Consider the following 22,614-nt stretch of genomic DNA (forward strand, 5'->3'; position numbering starts at 1 on the left):
TGAGCAGGCCTACTGTATGTTATCTGGCTATGGGCCATAGGCTGTAGGCTTGTTCAATTAGCAGACAAGATACGCAACCAGTCCTGTGCCATTTTGTAGTAAGAAGAATATAATTGAACTGAATAAAATAGAAAAGGACATTTTTTCCCATTGTGGAGCGAGTGCACATATGAAGTGGCTCTGGATAAGAGCGTCTGCTAAATGACTTAAATGCTATGTTGAGCGTAAAAGTGATCATTTAAAACAACTCTAAATCTAACATATAGAACCTATTTGGCAACTTTAGTTGCGAATGATACAAAGCTTAAAATGCTTTAGAAATCAAAATATATAATGGGCTGCATAATGCAACTATAGGCTATTGAGGATTTGAGAAAGTGATCATACTTTCACCCATCAGACTATTCTCAATTTAAATGTGGTCTTTACTAATATATAAAATGAGTTGCGATTTAGAATGGCCCATTATCAAAGGGTCAGGGGCAAAAAGACATGTCATCTGTATGCAGTCAATAGCGAATGGAGGCCGCTTTCCTACCAATTCTTTTTTCAATCATGTTGGATAGTCTACTTCGGTTGTTACACTCCATGCATCAACCACTGTTTGAGGAGCATACAGCCTCTGCCTACGTGACAGGTGATATTCCGCCCAAACTCATGGTTGTGAGATATGATGTAGCTAAAAAAGGTAAATGTGTCGGCCTATAAATTATGAATATATAAAAAAAATCCCTTTTACTAGGCTATTTAAAATCACATTCACTATAATGGTAGGCTAACTCTGTAAGCCACCCTGCACAATCAATGAACCAACAGCATTGCCTAGGCCTATACGTTCTCTCCCAGACTCATAAATAGACAGTTTGGAGCATAATGTAACCAGTCCATCCAGTATGCATAATAACACAGTCCACACTCTGTGATTACTAAAATGTGTTCATTTTAGAATATTGATCTAGCCTATTATGTACCAAAGATATCTTAAAATATAATTTAATGTTTTTCTGCCATGCATAGGCTATGTATTGTAAAACAGCACAATTATTATTTTAATTCAGCTTTTTCAGGCTTGAGCTCATATATAGGCCTGTGCATATGCATAAGCTCTAATATGCAAATAGGGTTTTGAATGAATCATCACCTTAGAAAGCGCTGTCCATTTCCTTGTCTTAGGCTTTGATACAACATCCACACGTGTTACACTCAGTTTCAACCTGTTGTTGAACTTTCTTCAAATTGATCATCACAGTGAGGTGAGTTTTAAAAGCATGATACTGTTCTGATGATGTGTTTGATGTGATTTTCTATTGCATTTGCATTGATGTCAGAGTGGTTAGAGGAACAATAAAGCCCTGAGTACCAGGCCATTAGGACCTGATGGAGGGACAGTAGAGCCCTGACTACCAGGCCATTAGGACCTGATGGAGGGAAAACAGAGCCCTGAGTACCAGGCCATTAGGACCTGATGGAGGGACAACAGAGCCCTGAGTACCAGCCCTGATGGTATTTAGAAAGTTGGGTACTACCAAAACATGTCCAGAGTGTATAAGAGGAGATTACCATGACTCAACGGTCACGTGGATTTTGACTGCGGTCATGACTCATGACTACTATTGTGGCGGTAATACGGTCACCGCAACAGCCCTATGTACACCCACAGTGGATTTATTTAGTGCTTGTCTAGGACCCAAATACACAATAGTACAACAAATACAGTAGAAGAAATGACAAAAGCAGACAGTATGAATCAGGACAATTGACCTACCAGCCAGACAATAACAGTGTTATGGCCCATTTGGGCGGCAGCATGCAGAGGTGTCATCCCGTCATTGGCTCTGATGCTCGGCTCCGCCCCGCAGTCCTTCACCAGGTATTGGACGACTTCCAGGTGACCCTCCTGGCAGGCCAGGTAGAGGGGTGTGGCACCATTCTTTGTTTGGGAATCGACAACGCTAAAAGAGGATTAACAGACCTGTATTCAATTTTATTGAATGAATTACCATGTAAAATGACATTGTTTTGGGTAAACATGTATCCGGTTTCCAACACTTGGGAATTAATGCTATTCGTGTGTGTGTGTGGGGGGGGGGGGGGGGGGTTCTGAATAACCAAACTAATCTAATAGGTCAACAATAACTTCATAACACCCTCAGAATGAGCTCGGTCGAGCCAACTCCACCCCCTGGAACCAAACTCCACCCTCAATGTTCTCCCTGTTCCCCAAAGGCCAACAGGGTGGACCATCCAATGACAATTCCAGCACTTGCCCCAGATCTCGTAGTCACAGCGGGAGGTCAAGGAGTGAACAAGTGCTTCCCCTCTAAATCCCATAAGGCCTTTCTTTAGTTGGACACTGACTGACAAGCAGGCAATGAGCCCCTTAAGAGGCTTACCGCTCCACTGGTCCTGCTCCTCACTACCCCAGGGTTAACCAGGCAGCAGTGTGGTGACAGGCCAGACATGGAGGGAGGGGGGGGGGGGTTAATGAAGTAGGAGTGGCAACTCCACCCCGTTTCACCTCACCGGACAGAGCCAACATAGTTAGAACCCAAAACAAACACCCCTTAAATATTTCACCACAGGAAAGGGACCTTATCTGCAGTTCTGTCATCAGGAAGTGGGCAGACAACTGCATTATTCAGGAGTGAAACTAAAGTGGGACGGAGCTCTCCTGCATCCCGGGGTCTGGAGAGGGAGAACAACATAGGTTTATGGAAAGGGGCTGGTGCTTATATACTAACATTCCCGCAACACACAACCCCCCTCAAATACTACTGGAGAGAAAATGCACCAAGATGTCTGTGCTCTTATGAGATGCCTCATGACAAGGGGGACTACTGAGTTCTAGCCTATAAATACTTAGGTACTCCTATAAAGGAAGTGCTTTGAGTACAGGTGTAGATTTCAAAGGGCTTGTCCTTGTGAGAGGGTAGCAATACAAAGTGCAACAATAGATGACACCGTCCAACAAACACAATCATTTTTTATTTTTTTCAAGCTATCAGGTTTGTCTGCAATTAGTCAACTTGAAATTGCCTCCACTATTACTGGATGTACAATACACACCCTTCTCCCCTAACCCGTGTTCCGTGTAAGGCCAATCTTATCATCATTATTTCTCACACACAGGGAAAGATCGCTTTACATGGTCATGCTAATGCAAAAATCACTTACATTTTTGACATTCTCAACAATTATTTAGGTGCTACTATTTCAGTTTTCTAGCTTGCTGTGGCCTCAGTGGTGGGCCGTCAGGGCCAGCAAGGCCTTCTCTGCTGGCCTAAACATCATCAGAATATATATATATTTTTAAATATATTTTCCCACAAATATGTATTAAATTATTCCCCAGAGTAAGAATTATACTCTTCATTTCATAGCTTTCCTCTTGGTTGCACTGCTTCCAGCCCCAGGTTGAGATTTGGAGGGCTGGTCTTTATGTTAGATCTTTTATCCAATCATATTCAGCCATCATGTGTTGCCAGGGGTCTAAAATCTGCCCTCAGGCCTTCAGAATCAACAGTGCGGGCGCTTGTAGCTTAAAGTGAATGGAAATGAAAATTTAGTGTCAACCAATCAGCTTTAGAGTTGGCTATTGTACGCCTGCTGGCTGGCTCCAGTGTTACACAGGAGCCAGCTAGCAGGCGTAGTGCGTGCACGTCTTTTGATTGGATTACCAATATTGAGAAGCAGGTCCTATGGGCAGGTCTATGCAGATCCTCAGAACTAGGAAACTGAATTTGATAAACAAATTAATTTGCGTATGACTAAGCTGTTTTTTCAACCCACAATGGCGGAAGGAGGAGAAGATATCGATTTGGTCGAGGATATAATTATAACGCCATTCTCAAGACAAACTTTTCAAGAAAAGTTAAACATTGTAAGGAGAGGTCGCCCGACGCCGATGCTACAAAGCCTGTCACAGGCGGGAAAGGGGTTTGTTCGCCACTTTCAAAGTTCCAACTACGAGCGCTATCAATAGCTCACAGGCTCCGAGAAGCACTGCAAACTGTACTGCTGGGAATGCCTATTATTTGCAAGTGATCGATTTGGTGTTTGGAGCCACACTGGCTTTGCAAACTTGAGTTGTCTAACCAAGGCAGCAACGAGACACCAAAGTACGGCTGGGCACTTACAAGCAATGGTGCTTTTGAAAACTTTTGAGGACACCCGAGTGGATCTACAGCTCAATGAACAATCGCGCAGGGCAACGGAGCTGCACAATGAAAAGGTGAAGAAAAATAGGGAAATATTGAAAAGACTCATTGATTGTGTCATGTTTTTGGGTAAACAGGAACTTTCTTTTAGGGGACACGATGAAAGTGCTGACTCCACAAACAAAGGGAACTACGTGGAGCTTCTTTCTTTTCTTTCTGAAAGCAACACAGATTTACAATACCACCTGTCCACTAACAAAGTGTTCATTGGGACGTCAGGCAAAATACAAAATGACCTAATTTATGCTATTGCTGAAGTGATGGGAGAAGAGATCAAAATGGAGATTAAAATAGCTCCCTTTGTTGCTGTTATGGTGGACGAAACAACAGATGTGGGAAATGCAGCACAGCTCTCACTCGTCCTGCGTTATGTGACGGACACAGGAGTCAAGGAGCGATTTATCCGATTTGAAGATGTGACAAGCGGCAAGCGAGCTGATGACATTGCCGCTCTTATTTTCCGTTTCTTGGAGGAAAATGAATGTAGTCTGGATAAAGTTGTGGCACAGTGTTTTGATGGCGCAGCAGTCATGGCATCTGGACTCAATGGGGTGCAGGCTAAAGTTAAGGAGAGGGCACCGATGGCCTTATTCATTCACTGCTATGCACATCGACTACATTTAGTACTGACTCAAGGAGCCTCAAAGCTTAAAGAATGCAAGGTCTTCTTTGCCAACCTCAATGGCCGTGCAGCATTTTTCTCACGATCCCCTAAGCGCACGCAACTGCTGGATGACATCTGCCAGCGTCGTCTTCCTAAGGTTGCACCAACGATGTGGCAATATACATCTAGATTGGTCAATGCAGTCTTTGAAAAGAGAGTTGCCCTAAAGGAGCTGTTTAACCACTTACTGGAACATCATGATGACCATGACGGGGATACTGTGCTTATGGCTGATGGATTTAATGCACGTTTGGATGATTTTGAGTTTTGTTTTTTGCTTGAAACATTCAATGGGATTTTTAATTATTCGGATGTGCTTTTTGGAATTCTACAGAAACAAACTTTGGATGTACAATTCTGCCTGACAAGGGTGAACTAGTTTTGTGACACAATTGAGCGAGAGAGGTGCAGGTTCAGTCAAATCTACGATGACACAGCGCGCATCTCAAGTTCACCCAGCGCACACAGAGGCCCAGCACAAGGACACCCTCGCACATACTATCAACAACTCCACAGCAATATTCTGGACAACATTCTTTGCCAGATACGAAACAGGTTTCAAGACCACGAAAAATGTATGTTTCTTTCCCTCCTGGACCCCCGGCACTTTCAGACCTACCGGAAAAAAATCCCGCAAACAGCCTTCTCCAGCTTAACAGAGAGTCACGGAACACTGTTCGACCTATCCAAGCTAAAAACAGAACTGACTGTAATGTATGCTATGACTGATTTTGAAGGGAAAAGTCCCTCTGATCTCCTTGATTTCCTTAAGCAGAAAAATCTGAATGAGGACATGGGGCAACTTTACACATTGGCATGTGTGACAGTGACTATCCCTGTGTCCACGGCTTCTGTCGAGCGGTCATTCTCGGCCTTAAAGCGAATCAAAACGTATTCCAGAAATGCTACTGGACAGACTCGGCTTTCAGCATTAGCCTCCATGTCGATAGAAAAGGACTTATTGGTGGAACTAAAACGCACAGATAGACTGTACAACAGAGTCATTGAAGTCTTCTTGAGGAAAGAAAGGAGGAAGGATTTTGTGTTCAAATAATCAGTCTTTGGTGAGTAGGCATACAATGCATGTTATTTTTTATTAAATGTGTATGTATGTTTCGCATTTTATTTCGTTAATATTAAATACCCTATATATTAACAAAATAAAATGGCAAATAGCCTATGTTGCAAATTATTTGTTTTCTTTCTTTTATTTTCAGTGAATAGTTATGTGTCTTTATCATCACGGTGAAACTGCTTTGGGTGCGACAATGCGCTGTTTAGTGAACACACTGTATTTATTTTTTTGGGGACTTAAAGCTCAAAGTTTGTGGACCAGAAATGGATAGAAGAAGAATATTAATATAACTCTGTTGCACTCGACTATGTTCTTGCCTATTAGTTGAACTGTACTGTATTGTACTCTTCCCCTGCAATTCTCTGAATAAAAATGTCAATTTCAAGGTGACGCAACGCCTGGTTATACTGCGTTTCTGTCTAAATGTATAGTGTCTAGAGCCATGGCATCATAATGATGGTAATAAGAGGTAGTTTAATTCGGGTGGGACTGTGTAGGACCTCACTGAAGGCCCAGGCCCCAGGCCCACGGCACGCTACTGTGTGGCCTGCACCCTTAGACAGTCTCAACAGGTACAGTTGCGGCTAAATATATTGACACCTGTGTACTTTTTGTAAATAATTCCCTATTTCTTCTCAAATAAGTCGATAAAAAAAAAAAAAGCTGTCTCCACACCTGATTTGATTTCAACATATCAGAACCAATTTTATTTTTGTAAACTTAAGTTTACAAAAACATTTTTAGAAATGAAAGACAAATGGAATTTACAAAATTATTGGCACCCCAGAGATAGTATTTCTATTTATTAAGGATCCCCCACTCTTCCTGAGGTCCAGCAACATTAATGCAGTTCTATACAATTTCAAATATTACATTTCATAACACTTTTACAACACATTAAGTGTGTTCCATCAGGCCACTACTCTACTATCACATATCTACAATACAACATCCATGTGTACATGTGTGTAGAGTGGCGCAGTGGTCTAAGGCACTGCATCTCAGTGCTAGAGGCGTCACTACAGACCCTGGTTCGATTCCAGGCTGTATCGCAACCAGCCGTTGGGAGTCCCATAGGGCGGCGGCGTCCGGGTTAGGGTTTGGCTGGGGTAGGCCATCATTGTAAAGAAGAATTTGTTCTTCACTGACTTGCCTAGTTAAATAAAAAAATTATGACATGCCAATGGCTTTGAATATTTGGGACAAATCATTCACTAGACCCTAATCCTCAACTAAATCTTGTAATATATAATGTGGAAGTTAAGGTGACTAAACTGTTTGGAGTAACCATGGATTGTAAAACTGACATGGTCAAAACATGTTGATAAACAGTAGCTAAGATGGGGAGAAGACTGTCCATAATAAAGTGCTTCTCTGGCTCTTATTTACAATGATGGCCTACCCAGGCCAAACCCTAACCCGGATGACGCTGGGCCAATTTTGCCCCGCTCTATTGGACTCCCAATCATGGCCGATTGTGATACAGCCTGGAATCAAACCAGGGTCTGCAGTGACGCCTCTAACACTGAGATGCAGTTTCTTAGACCGCTGCATCACTCCGGGAGAACAAATGTTAAACCTTTTTTGTAATAACATAGCATATGGGATCGATTAAGAAATTTGGCTTAATTAACTTGATTACTATTATGGTGTTTTTATTCAGAGAAAAACGAAACCCTCAGGGTTTCCATTAGGATGGAATGGAAAATATGGCGCTGTACAACGTGACAGTCGGGAGTAGGCTACAGATGTGAGAAAAAAATTGTAAAGTAATTGGTAAAATTAGTAATGACTGAGAAAAATAAAAAGGCATAGACAACTGCCCTGGGGAATTCCTGATTGTAACTGGATTATGCTGGAGGCTTCCATTAAAGAACACCCTCTGTGTTCTGTTAGACCGGTAACTCTTTATCCACAATATTACAGGGGGTGTAAGGCCATAACACATACGTTTTTCCAGCAGCAGAATATGATCGATATTGTCAAAAGCCGCACTGAAGTTTAACAAAACAGCTCCCACAAATTCTCTCAGCCAATCAGTAATTTGTGTAAGTGCCATGCTTGTTGAATGTCCTTCCATATAAGTGTGTTCAAAGTCTGTTGTATAGCACTGTATCCGGTCAAACACAATTTGTTCCAAAAGATTACTAAGGGTTGGTAACAGGCTATTTGAGTCAGTAAAGGGGGCTTTACTATTCTTGGGTAGCGGAATTACTTTTGCTTCCCTCCAGTCCTAAGGGCACACACTTTCTAGTAGGCTTATATTGAAGATATGGCAAATAGGACTGGGAATATCATTCGCTATTATTCTCAGTTGTCAGATCCCGGTGGCTTGTCATTGTTGATAGTCAACAACGACTCTCACCTCTTTCACACTCACTTTACCGAATTCAAAATTACATATACTTTATACTTGGATGTGTAGTGTCAGCATTTGTTGCTGGCATGTCATGCCTAAGGTTGCTAGTCTTGCCTATTTGAATTTATTATGGATCCCCATTAGCTGCTGCCAAAGTCAGCCATTTATGTTAATGCAAGTTAGAGCTAGTTTGACCACCAGAGGGCATCGTTGAGAAGCATTTGATACTATTCCGTATTGTCATTACTAGAAAATGTTAAACCTTTTTTGTAATAACATAGCATATGGGATTGATTTTAAGAAATTTGGCTTAATTAATTTGATTACTATTATGGTGTTTTTATTCCGAGAAAAACGAAACCCTCAGGGTTTCCGTTAGGATGCAGTGGAAAATATGGCGCTGTACAACGTGACAGTCGGGAGTAGGCTACAGGATTCTAAATTGTTTGCCCTCATTAGACAACTTTGTTCCAATATTTCTGTAAATCAGTGATATTTATTCCCATAGTAATTCGTTATGGATCCATAACTAAATCAACATCTGCATTTTGAAAGAGTATTTTTTAATAATTATTTTATTAATTAAATGTATTTTTGTTTATTAGGCTACTGTGCAGTCTACAATACATACTGCAGGAAACATGGGAAAGTGCCTAAATCCTTACATAAGGGAGAGCAGACCATGTCTGTACTACAGAATGTGGGGTACGCGGGAGACCAGTGTTATTTCATAGTTGTGATGTCTTCACTATTATTCTACAATGTAGAAAATAGTAAAAATAAAGAAAAATCCTGAAATGAGTAGGTGTGTTAACTTTTGACTGGTACTTGCTTAATTAATTTGATTAATATTATGGTGTTTCAATTCCATGATATTTGAAAAACCCTCAGGGTTTCCGTTAGGATGGAACAGAAAATATGGCGCTGCACAACGTGACGCTCATAAATTCGGAGTGTTATCAGATTGTCAGTTTGTAAATTCAGACAGTTTCGCTCTCGGAGCGCACACTGGACGTTTGGGCCAAGGAGTAGGGTTGATTTGAGCGTTCTGGCCTTACAACGGCAGTCAAGCATCCAAGCTAAAGTTGGTTAGCTGGCAAGCTACTTCCAGAAACAAATGAGACCACTCTGACCATTTTACTCACCCTAGCAGAGCTGGTAAGGCAGTTCTCGTGTTAACCAGAGAGTTGGTGACTAACTGTGCTGCTGGAAACAATTTTGCCGACGTTTACTGACACCGGCCATATTCAATGGGTGTTGAGCGCTCGTAAAATGAATTATTCTGCGCTCTGGTACACTCAGACGAGCGCGCTCTGAAATCGGTGGAGATAGCCAGAGCGAATTTACAAAAGCACCCGAATGTCCATTGAGAACACACAACGACTATACCATTTAGCTAAGCTAAGAATGATGGGAATAATCAAGTCAATAAACATTGGGTAATTAGATAGCTAACATACCGGTACATACTGCTGTAATGATATGCTATGTGGTTCGTAAGGACAGCGTAGCTAACAAATTGTCAGCCAACATAACTTATTTGAAAAGTCCTTACTTTATTACATTGAGTAGCAAGCTACCCCTTGGTCATTAGGACTAATCTGGTCTGTGATAGGAGGGGGAGTGTTCACACCTAGCTCGGTTATTAGACTATTCTTCAGTAAAGGCTGAATAGTGTATTGTTCAGCTATTAGCTGTTGGGGAGGGGCCCAACTTGCAACAAATTCTTGTTGTTCCCATCTCGTTCCTTTCCCTCTTCCACGCGTCATCATTCTGCGGCTCGCTTGTGGGCGTGCTGGCAGGATGTGGCAGTGCTGGCAGGATATGGCAGTGCTGGCAGGATATGGCAGCATATTCGGTTGTGCGTCAAGAATTCTGCATGTTTGTATGAAGGTGTGGTTATTCACAGGAAAATTGTTATATGCTATGGAGGTACATGTGTCTTTTTGTCGAGAGCAAAACTTTTTAGTTCCAATCAAAAATAATTGTTCTGAAAGCAACTTTTATCCGACACAAAGGAAGTCATTTAGAGAACAAAAAATGCATTTGAAAACAAAACAAATTTTGCTATGAACCACCCTCCATTTTGACAATTTTTTGAGTGTCAGATTGGCTACAACCAATACTGCTCAGCCTTTCTTTCCGACACAAAGGAAGTCATATCGGATACCTACGAAGAAGGACTATGTGATGATGACATCTCAGGTAAGCAGCACTGGGCATTCTTCCATCCAACTTCTGCATAGCTAGTAGTTAGCTCCTACGATTCAGTGTCGGTTCATAACATAACTATATTACATACATAATGTAGAATGATAAATCATGCCATTATTATTCTCAATCTAACCAAAAGCATTTAGCTACGAACGCCTGTTCTCGCCATTTTCAGTTTAATTAATCTAACTTTCTTTCACGGCAACTCATAAGCAGGCCATGTCCTATTTGTTTCATAGTCGATATATAATCATATTTCATGACAGTGTAACGGTTAGCATTTTTTACAGAAGGATAAAAGAACACAATATGTCTGTCAGGGAATGCTATTCTGATATGTCAGATGAAGAGTTATATATGTATAATGTCTCCATCAAATCTAAGAAGTTATTTTAACTTTTTTAATCTTACTTATTCCTAAACAAATTTTCAATGATGTATGAAACTGGAGTTGTTCTTCATCAACTGGTAATACATAAATAATGAAGCAGGTTAATAGGTGAAACATTTCACTTTTAATTCCAGTGCTTTTTTTCAAGATACAACATTGTCTCATTTGGTGGTATAGATCTATTTTCAAGGAAGGTAAGTATATTATTTTGTATGCATATTGCATATTTCCCATCACCTAATGAACAACCACAATAGCAGTCTGGTGTTAAGCTTTCTGTGCTGTATTGACGCATCCTGAAAATGACATCTGCTGCTTCGGTCTTATCTCAGTTATTGTTTTCATATCTACAAAAAATAAGCTATTTTCTTTACTTTCAGAGAGCGAGCTGATCAAGGGGCCGAAAATGTAGATATTGCCAGATGTTCACTGTCCGAGGAACAGGCAGTGGAAGCTTTATTGCTGGCAAGTGTCCATAACCAGAGGTAATTAAACTGTTCTGTGTTCTTTTCTCTCTCTTCCTCTCTGCCTGTCTTGTTGTACATGGAACCTGTCTCACATGCATTAATTAAAAAAAACGTAAGATAATTTGCTAATTGCTAATTTTCAGATTTACAGCCACATAAGCACAGCCATTTTCACTGGACTATCTGTTGCTACCAAGACAGGATTTCCCTGGGGGTTAGCCTTGCAATAACCATGAGGTGAGACACATAGCCCTCTATATTTAAATGTTTCAGGTACACTCCGATAGGTGTCTGCGTCACATACAGTATAATCTATTGTTTGTCCTCATGTGTCTTTTTCAGCATAAAGTACTGTGTAGCCACTTAGTGTGGACACTAGGTGAGACCACACACACACACAATAACAGTCTCTCTTCTTCACTTCATCCCTTTCCCCCTTCTGATATAACCTAGAGGATTTAGGGAGCTGTGTTGGTGAATTGCAAACAAAGGTTTCTGTACCAAATATTAAGTTCTGCTTTTCTGATGTATCAAATACTTATGTCATGCAATAAAAATGCAAATTAATTACTTATAAAAATCATACAATGTGATTTTCTGGATTTTAGATTCCGTCTCTCACAGTTGATGTGTACCTATGATAAAAATTACAGACCTCTACATGCTTTGTAAGTAGGAAAACCTGCAAAATCGGCAGTGTATCAAATACTTGTTCTCCCCACTGTAGATACTTTTGTACCCGTTTCCTCCAGCATCTTCACAAGGTCCTTTGCTGTTGTTCTGGGATTGATTTGCACTTTTCGCACCAAAGTACGTTCATCTCTTGGAGACAAAACGTGTCTCCTTCCTGAGCGGTATGACGTCTGCGTGGTCCCATGGTGTTTATACTTGCGTACTATTGTTTGTACAGATGAACGTGGTACCTTTAGGCATTTGGAAATTGCTCCCAAGGATGAACCAGACTTGTGGAGGTCTACAATTTTTTTCTGATGTCTTGGCTGATTTCTTTCGATTTTCGAGCAAATTGACACTGAATGTATTTCAAGGCCCACCTTCAAACTCAAAGGTACACCTCCAATTGACTCAAATGATGTCAATTACCCTATCAGAAGCTTCTAAAGCCATGATTTTCCAAGCAGTTTAAAAGGGACAGTCAACTTAGTGTATGTAAACTTCTGACCCACTGGAATTGTGATACAGTGAATTATAAGTGAAATAATCTGTCTGTAAACAATTGTTGGAAAAATGACTTGTGTCACGCACAAAGTAGATGTCCTAACCAACTTGCCAAAACTATAGTTTGTTAACAAGAAATGTGTGGAGTGGTTGAAAAATGAGTTTTAATGACTCCAACCTAAGTGTATGTAAACTTCCGACTTCAACTGCCAACAAATTCTTCTTGTAGTGATCAATGAGCTTGCTGCAATGTTCTACTTGCAATTTGAACCACTCCTCAGCAGAAAACTGCTCTAATTCGATGTCGAGGGGTGCCCTCGACAAAATGCTGTTTTCAGCTCGCGCCATAGGTTATGGATGTGACTACAATCTGGACTCTTCATTGTTCACTCCAGAACAATCCAGCATTTTTACTTGAAACATTCCAGGGTGCTTTTTATGTGTGTTTGGGGTTGTTGTCCTATTGGAAGATCCACATCCTTCAACAGAGACAGTTTTTGGACACTGGGTTGAAAATTGCACTCCAACACCTTAATAATCTTCTGATTTCATTATGTCTTGCACACATTCAAGACCCCCAGTACCAGAGACAGCAAAGCAACCCCACAGCATTATCGAACCTCCCCCATATGTCATTGTAGGGAGGGTGTCCTTTTCTTTGAACACTTCATTTGAGTATTGGTAGACAAAGGAAGATCCCTCTGCTGAAAAAGACACTCAAAATCCCACCTACAGTAAAAAAAAGCCTACATTTTTGGGGGAAATGTTCAGTGGACCATTGAACAAATGTGAGTTCTTTGGCAATACAGATCAGCGGTGTGTTTACTGACAACCAAATTAAGCATTCCATAAAAAGAAGACCCTACAATCAAAGATGGGTGAGGTTTGATAAAGTTGTGATGTTGGTTTGCTGCCTCTGGTACTGGGGGCCTTGAACATGCGCAAGGCATGAAATCGGCACATTATCAGGTGTTTCGTAGTCCAATGTTCAACCCAGTGTCTAAAAATGGGGCTCCATTGAAGGTTGTGGGTCTTCCAGCAGGACAACGACCCCAAACACACATCAAAAAGCACCCAGGAAGGGTTAAAAAAAAGATGGACTGTTCTGGAGTGGCCAGCAAAGAGTTGAGATCTGAATCACATCCAAAACCTATGGGTTGCACATGGGACAAATTGTCAGTAGAAAGGTGCAGCAAGCTCATTGATGGCTACAAGATGCATTTTGTCTGCAGTTATCTTGGCCAAAGGCTGTGCAACCAGGTACTAGCTCCAGAAAATCTGTTCTGCAATGTAGAAAATCCAATAAGGTGTGGTGACCAAAAGTTTTCAATTTCAAAAGATTTTAGAAGAAATAAGGGAATTATTTAAGAAAACTGCAAGGGTGCCAATATATTTGGCCGAAACTGTATGTTACATTTCAGTCATTTAGCAGACAATCTTATCCAGAGCGATTGAAAGGTAAACATCAATAGTGGTTTACAGACTTGGATAAACCCAGACAACAATACATCTTGTTAGAAAGTTGAAGATCTAACAAAAAGCAATACAGAAAAGTGGGAGTGCATTAGGCTAATCCAAATCCTACACTTTAGACCCAGAGAGAACGAGAGACACTGTTGAAAGTTCACCCACTGTCGCTTAGGCTTTTAGAAAGTCTAAAAGGCTTATTTTATGGCCCTGTCGCTGTGCCTCCCTTGACCACATTCTGCAATTAAGCTCTAGCAAAGCTCTTAATCTGCTCTAATTGATTGTGAAACATGTGTGAAACTCTGTGTGTGACCATCTCGCAGAGGTTTATTGCCAGTTTTCCCCACCTTTTATGTTCCAGTAGCACTATCAGCAGAGACTCATCCTGTTAGCTTTGTGGAGAGACAGGATGACAGTGGAGGACAAATTCACCGATTCAGCCCAGGCCGATAAACAGTAAATAAACATTTTAAAAAGATAATACAAAAATAAAATTCTCAAGCTCCCTCTCGTCTCTCTCTGCAGCAGACATACTGTATAGTGAGAAGTATGTTTGGAACATCCAATCGTAACACATCGTATTGGCATCTAACATGCTGACCAGCCTGCCCACGTTGCAAGAGCATTGCAACATAAATGTACATAAGTTATCGAACCATTTCATCCAAACTGCTCGTGCGGGTCAATCGACATCTGTGTAGCCAAGCCTTTGTGCAAGGAGGAGCACTGCCAGAGCCCTGCAAAATGACCTCCAGCAGGCCACAAATGTGCATGTGTCAGCATATGGTCTCACAAGGGGTCTGAGGATCTCATCTCGGTACCTAATGGCAGTCAGGCTACCTCTGGCGAGCACATGGAGGGCTGTGCGGCCCCACAAAGAAATGCCACCCCACACCATGACTGACCCACCGCCAAACCGGTCATGCTGGAGGATGTTGCAGGCAGCAGAACGTTCTCCACGGCGTCTCCAGACTCTGTCACGTCTGTCTCATGTGCTCAGTGTGAACCTGCTTTCATCTGTGAAGAGCACAGGGCGCCAGTGGCGAATTTGCCAATCTTGGTGTTCTCTGGCAAATGCCAAACGTCCTGCAAGGGGTTGGGCTGTAAGCACAACCCCCACCTGTGGACGTCGGGCCCTCATACCACCCTCATGGAGTCTGTTTCTGACCGTTTGAGCAGACACATGCACATTTGTGGCCTGCTGGAGGTCATTTTGCAGGGCTCTGGCAGTGCTCCTCCTGCTCCTCCTTGCACAAAGGCGGAGGTAGCGGTCCTGCTGCTGGGTTGTTGCCCTCCTACGGCCTCCTCCACGTCTCCTGATGTACTGGCCTGTCTCCTGGTAGTGCCTCCATGCTCTGGACACTACGCTGACAGACACAGCAAACCTTCTTGCCACAGCTCGCATTGATGTGTCATCCTGGATGAGCTGCACTACCTGAGCCACTTGTGTGGGTTGTAGACTCCGTCTCATGCTACCACTAGAGTGAAAGCACCGCCAGCATTCAAAAGTGACCAAAACATCAGCCAGGAAGCATAGGAACTGAGAAGTGGTCTGTGGTCACCACCTGCAGAACCACTCCTTTATTGGGGGTGTCTTGCTAATTGCCTATAATTTCCACCTTTTGTCTATTCCATTTGCACAACAGCATGTGAAATTTATTGTCAATCAGTGTTGCTTCCTAAGTGGACAGTTTGATTTCACAGAAGTGTGATTGACTTGGAGTTACATTGTGTTGTTTAAGTGTTCCCTTAATTTTTTTGAGCAGTGTTTATTATGCATTTTTACCCAGAAATTATTTGGATAATTTTTTTTGAAACATCCCAAAATCCTGTCAGGGTTAGCCACATTAGCGCTGTTTGTGGATAATGGCTAGGTAAGTGGGTTAGCTTACTTTGGGATGTGTCTCAACAGGAGTCGGAGGGAGGGCAGGTCTCCCTTGGCAGCAGCATAGTGGACAGGCAGGGCCCCAGTCTCTGTGGACACCCCGGCATCAGCCTCCCCGCTCTTCAGCAACCAATCAGTGATCTCGTGATGGCTGAACCGGGAGGCGAGGTGGAGAACGGTGGCTCCGGAACTATCCCTGTCCTGCAAAAAGTGGGAAATATTAGAAATAGGCGTCAGGGCTTATGTGTCGGGTTAGTTTGGTTACATCCTAGTAGTAGCCTAGATCAAGGACACGTGTTACATCACGTACGTACACAGGACTATTCAATGTCTGTGTCAATGGGTGCGTAACTGGTGGATCGGAAGTCAAACACAGGAGAGCAGAACTTGGTAAGTAGCCGGAGCCGTTTAATGTACATAACTACCAGCATACAAAAATAACAAAACACATGGGCACAACAACCCGTATCGCACCAGTCACATAAAGCACACGTACTTACAATAAACAATTCCCAACAAGGACATGGGGGAAACAGAGGGAACATATACAACATGTAATTAGGGAATTGAAACCAGGTGAGTGCGACAACCAGACAAAACAAATGGAACATGAAAAATAGATCGATGATGGCTAGAAGACCGGTGACGTCGACCGCAGAACACCAACTGAACAAGGAGAGGAACAGACTTCGGTAGAAGTCGTGACAGTCTGGTTTGTGCTAATGTATCGTCCAATCAATTCACTGGACTCACTTCACCTTTATGTCAGGAACAAGAGAGTACTATTTCCAAACAACAAAATAGCTCTATACAGCATTAAAAAAGATGACATTATGCCCTGCATTCAAGTCTGCCTGAAACAGATTCAAGTCATTTAAAAACAGGTATGAAACCATTATTAAAAAGAGATGGGGTGAACCTGAAATAATTTGAAAGACGTTCATATATGATCTGAATTGGGTAACACTGTGCCTGAAACCACTCACAAAACAAGAGGTGTCAATGACACGCTGACATATAGAGTGGAAACGAACAAGGACCACCCACTGTGTCAAACTTCATCTAGACTACATTACTAATGATAAGAGAGGCCATATACAAATGCTTGCCAATTTGCTTATCACTTGCACACTTTGTGGTGGCTGAATAGTCGGTCAACCACTTCAGCCTAGCATTGAATGGTGAACATGTAGCGGTAATGAAGGGATCTCTTATTAGGCTGCTCCCGTTACTGGCACTAGTTTATTGAGCAGAAAAAAGGGGAAAAATAATTGTAGTAGTAGTTGTCGTCAGTAGTGTGTATTCGTGGACGCAAAGGGAAGCAATGTCTCCGTTTCATCATTTTCCTTCAAATCGCAAGAGGCTGAATGTATCTTACAGGAGAAAGCATCCAAGCGAGTGAAACAGCGCCCTTCTGTCTCTCTACGAGTAGGCCATTTATCTGATGCCGTCTGGTCCAAACGACTATGACATTGTTGCGGCCCGTAGCATTGAAGGGAAGAGAAGTCACTGAGCATCTGGCCTCCCTTGACAAAAAAAACAAAACACAATTAGCCAAATCAGCGTTGAGCTAAACTGGGGATGGTCCTGGCGCACCAAAAAACTAAATGTCAAAGGAAGCCAGCTTGGATTTGGCATCACGCCCATCAAATCCCATTGAGAGCATACGTCATTGACAGAAAAACTACAATTGTTGCATCTCGTTGTGTCGGCCCTTTCCTAAATTAGCCATGTATGCAGACAGAGATTTGGACTTGTGGTTTAACTTAATTCTCCGTACTGGCCAATGATTATGACGGTGATTCTGATCCAACCATTAATTCATACATTGTTGTGCCCCTGGCCTGAGAGGATGGAAGTCCAATATGTAGCTAGATGTAGAAGGCTAAATGTTAACTAGCAAACGTTTCCCATGAAGGGAAGTTAGGCTAGCGAGCAAGCATTTTAGGCAGGTAGCCTAGGACAAGAAAATTAATAAATAAGTGTACTGTATGACAGAGTGATAGACTGTTGTCAACATGAGAGGAGGATGGCATTGGCATTGCAACATGTGTTTCTACTTGCACACACACACAAATCAGAAGCATGGACAGCCACATCATATTTAGCTTCCGTTGATTGGACTAAATAGTTTTTGGTATCTTAGTTGTCACTGTATGAGCCTAAGCAGAGGTGATTAGATGATGTTGAAATGGTGCTGGAATAGTGGAGGCAGCTCCTGTTTTCTTTGTGACTTGCAACAACTCTCCGTGCTTCTAACGTAATAGTTGTTTAGCGGTCCGAAAATGTCGGAAACATTAATTTGCTTGAAGGTAATGTAACTGTCTGTTACATGCAATATGCTTTGTGGACTTCACTGGACAGAGGTTGCTATCCAGTTTTGTGATAAAACAAAAAAAGTTACCGTTGAATTTCTTCTGCCGCTGTCATCTTACTGTCTCAGCCTTTAGGCCTATACATCACAGGCACATTTGTGGCCTGCTGGAGGTCATTTTGCAGGGCTCTAGCAGTGCACCTCCTTGCACAAAGGCGGAGGTAGCGGTCCTGCTGCTGGGTTGTTGCCCTCCTACGGCCACCTGCAGAATCACTCCTTTTTTGGGGGTGTCTTGCTAATTGCCTATAATTTCCACCTTTTGTCTATTCCATTTGCACAACAGCATGTGAAATTTATTGTCAATCAGTGTTGCTTCCTAAGTGGACAGTTTGATTTCACAGAAGTGTGATTGACTTGGAGTTACATTGTGTTGTTTAAGTGTTCCCTTTATTTTTTTGAGCAGTGTATATATATATATATATATTTTTTTTTTTACTTTTACCCCATTTTCTCTCCAATTTCGTGGTATCCAATTGGTAGTTAGTCTGGTCTCATCACTGCAACTCCTGTACAGACTCAGGAGGCAGGTGCTTCACTGGGTGAGATTCCTGTTTGAAGCTTGCTCCGCCCCCTCTATGATGTCACACCAATGAAGTGATTTTGCCGGTTTCTCTGCAAGGGCTTATGCCGCGTTCAAAACAACTCAGCAATCTCAGACTTCCGACGTCAGAGTGTTCAAGACAACTGGGAACTTGGGAAGAAAAAAAAAATGTTAACTAGCGCCGACTGCGAAAAAGCATTTTAACCCCCCCCTCCGGAGTCCCCAGTTGTCTTGAAAGCATCATTAGTAACAATGGTTTTGATTTTCACTTGTCAGACCAAAAAATGTACTTCTCAGGATTAATATGTCCCGGTTTACATGATGTCCAACTGTTTCTGAATTCACCCTATATATTTCTCTGTTTTAGCCAGGGTCCTACTTCCAATGTTAAGGTCGCCAGTACTTAATTAACATGGATTTGTTTTCTTAATTTTTTTCTTTCAAGTTCTCTGTGGTTTGTCTCTTTTGGAGGTTTCTTGTCGCTCGTAGTGTTCACAAGACAAGTCTAACACTTACTTATACCCTGCAGACCAACCCCGGAAATTACTTATTCATTATACAAGGGGTCACAAGCTCACTACCCAGCAGCTCCATAAGTTCACCACAAAAATGTCAAACTGTTTCACATTGTTCAAACTCAGGCCTCCCCCATTCAATACAAACTGTTTCACGTTTTATTTCAGTTCAACAAGGTCTCTACACATCAATCAGGCCATTACATTTTATTGCAAACATTTGCTTTACTTCGAAGAAACAGCTGCACTATCATGATACATAAGCACACCCTAAATGAGGACATCCAAACATACTTCACTTTTTACTAAAACTTTCCCTGAACATTCATTTACAACACAAATGTCACACTTTGAAAACAAGTTTCCATCCAACCTTTTTATACAAGTAAAGTACATGTCGGATAAAAATGTCACCACAGGCCTTTACTTCGAAGAAACAGCTGCACAGGAAGAACACAGGAATAGCTCAATCAATCCCTTTTTGACACATACCGTCTCCTTAATTCTCTCTCTCATGGGTACCTGGGGTCTGGGTGTAATCACTAATAACAATCTCAGGTGTTCTCAATTGCAACAGGTGTGCCTTTTGTGTACGCTGCGTGTAACACATCCGGTGTCAGGATAAATAAAAAGCCAGGTCTGCTAACTTTCTTTAATTATGTTTAATTACCGCAAACAATGAATGGCAAATGCAATTTTCGTATATACGGGTTCGCTGTATCACCGCGCAGGGTTAACAGGGAACTGGCAGGAAGTACGTAAACAGCTGTTCTTATACCGTGATGACGTAGTTTCAACGCGTCTGTTGGCCTATCACAGTAGAGGCTGGGCGTGGTTTAGACTTTGCCCCCCTCGGATTTGTCCAAGCCCCTTGGCGCGTTCCTTTTGTCCACATCTGGTTGCTGGGTAGATTAGATCCGTCTTGTGTCTGTCGATTCTACACTGAAACAGTTCCTAATATGGTATTGTCCAGTATTCTAATCTCCTGGTTGGTCTAGAGAGATGCACCCCTCCCCTCTCCAGACTGTCCACAACTTTTATGGCCTGTGTTGGTCAGTCCTTACACCTACACACACACCCCCCTCTGTATTGCTTGTGTGTGTGTGTGTAACAAAACAATATTCATCTTCAAACAGGCTATAGTGCATAAACATAAATCCTAACACTTTAGCCCTGATATAGCTATTACAATGATCCCAGGTGTTGTTCGTTGAGACAAAAGCCTGGACAAGCATAGTGGTGTAGTATAGACAAAGGTAATTTCTTTAGACCTATCACAAATGTGAAAGAACTGTTTGAGTGACTAATTGTGTTAGTATGTTGAAGTAGTGTGAAAAAGTGTTGAATGGAATTTTCAGGCTGGAAATGTGGCAATATGCTCAATTTTACAGACAAACTAATAATGACCTGACAGAGATGGTTAGGGACTATCCAAGATGACTACTCTTGTGACATAATACATGTTTTCAGGTCTAGGCTGCAGGACTATTGGAACAAATGCCATACACTGTAGGCCTTGACCTGGCTGCTCTAGACGTTGTCGTATAGATATCGGAAGGTCTGAAGCTCTTGTTTGAAAGGAGAAAAATAGGCCTGTGGTGAATTACGTGATGACTATAGGGAACTAATCATACCATTTAAAAAGCTACTGTACTGTATGCCCGAGGCAAGAAAATAACTTGACTCACCGCGGTATGACATCCCCCTTGAGTTAATAGCCACTGTAAGCAGGATAGGTTGCCAGTGGCAGCAGCGTCGTGTGCCGGGCTGGCGCCATTATTCGCCAAACAGTTGCCTGGTAAACCAACTTCTTCCACGAGGAAACGTAGGCAAGTCAGTTTTCCAGTACGGGCGGCGTGGTGGACAGGTGAGGCTCCCAAAAGGTCCTTTACTCCGCTGTTCAGTATTTTCTCCGCTAATTGCACTTTCAGAGTTTGTACATCCCCCTGCCTTGCGGCAATCAGTGTCCTTTCCACCACCATAACTGCGGCTCGACAACTCCTCCGTATTTATAAACGCACCATCTAAATGAGGTTAATCTCTATTTAACTCTAGAACTATTTTCTTCGTAGATAAGTCATTTCAGTCATGTGTTCATTACAGGAACAGAAATGCATGTCCAGTCTTTAGAAGCCTATCCTGCTGAATTGACAGATTTTTAAAAATGCATCTCTAAGTAAGCATACTTTTTGAGAACGAGAAAAAGCCTATTTCTTTGGACATGTCTTTCAATGCGCATGTATTTGGTCATTTTACTACGTAAAAACATATGTTTTTGCTTTATATCCACAGACTTGACCAATTACCAGTCATGTTCGTATAATTGAGCGAATGAAGTTAATCATTATTGCGTACCGGTGATTTGTAATCGCGCACGACGATAATGTTCAACTGATGGCTACCTTGTTCTCCGCTGCCTCAACACCATAGCTCAAACACCTGCTGCAGGGATATTCCTTGGTTTTATCGCCTTCTTTCTTAGATATTACTCAGCTTTGAGAACGTTATCGACGTTGTAGCCCATTAAATTAGCTACGAAGAATATTGCGCGCGGCTATCTTGGCTCATGTATCTGTGGCCACAGATTGCGATTTGGGACTCAGCACTTGTTAAATAATCCATCAGGGGGGAGATCACTCCTGCAGTAACAGAACGTCTCTAGAAATCGGATCAGTAGTTAAAGAGACAGTAACCTATGTCAGGGGTGGCCAGTCCTCACGGAGAGATACTTGTTTTGCAAGCTTTTTGCACCAACCTAGCTACCCAACCTACAGCCTTATACACTGACACTGCTAATCAAATATTAATCAGCACCTTGATGAGCAGAATCAGGTGTGTTAGAGAAAGGGTTGGTACCAAAACCTCCGGACCCCATCTGCTCTGCGGGAGGAGAGTTGACCACTTTTTAGTTTGGGATTGTGCTATTTCAGTGGTCGATAAATAACATTGTAGCAAAATCTATCTACCCTTATAAGCAGTAGCAGTGCTTTGGTAAAATCACTGGGGAAGCCAAGCAACAAAAAAAGCCATATTACAACCTATGGGGCATTGATAATTGGATTGTTTGCTGTATAACATGTTAGTTAATATGCCTTGCGACCGTGATAAGGTCGAGACACAGTGGCAGAATAAATCAACCACACCTTTATTTCATCACAAAACCTGAGAGCAACCTCTGTCTGGTGATTGCCACAAAGCATATTGCATGTAATAAACAGTTACATGACCAAAAGCATGGTCATGCTAGTTAATGTTTACGACATTTTCGG

General features: G+C 42.0%; 1 protein-coding gene across 1 annotated transcript in view; it reads right to left on the minus strand.

Annotated features, from left to right (window-relative positions):
* Nucleotides 1–21,327, minus strand: part of LOC120060591 (espin-like) — an 83,534-nt gene extending 62,207 nt beyond the window's left edge. Inside the window, 3 exon segments of the mRNA XM_039009966.1 lie at nucleotides 1,766–1,952; nucleotides 15,923–16,116; nucleotides 21,034–21,327. Coding sequence (XP_038865894.1) covers nucleotides 1,766–1,952; nucleotides 15,923–16,116; nucleotides 21,034–21,327 — 675 coding nt within the window.
* Nucleotides 21,328–22,614: the final 1,287 nt, after the last annotated feature.

This window comes from Salvelinus namaycush, chromosome 16, assembly GCF_016432855.1.
Source record: "Salvelinus namaycush isolate Seneca chromosome 16, SaNama_1.0, whole genome shotgun sequence".
Classification (NCBI taxonomy): domain Eukaryota; kingdom Metazoa; phylum Chordata; class Actinopteri; order Salmoniformes; family Salmonidae; genus Salvelinus; species Salvelinus namaycush.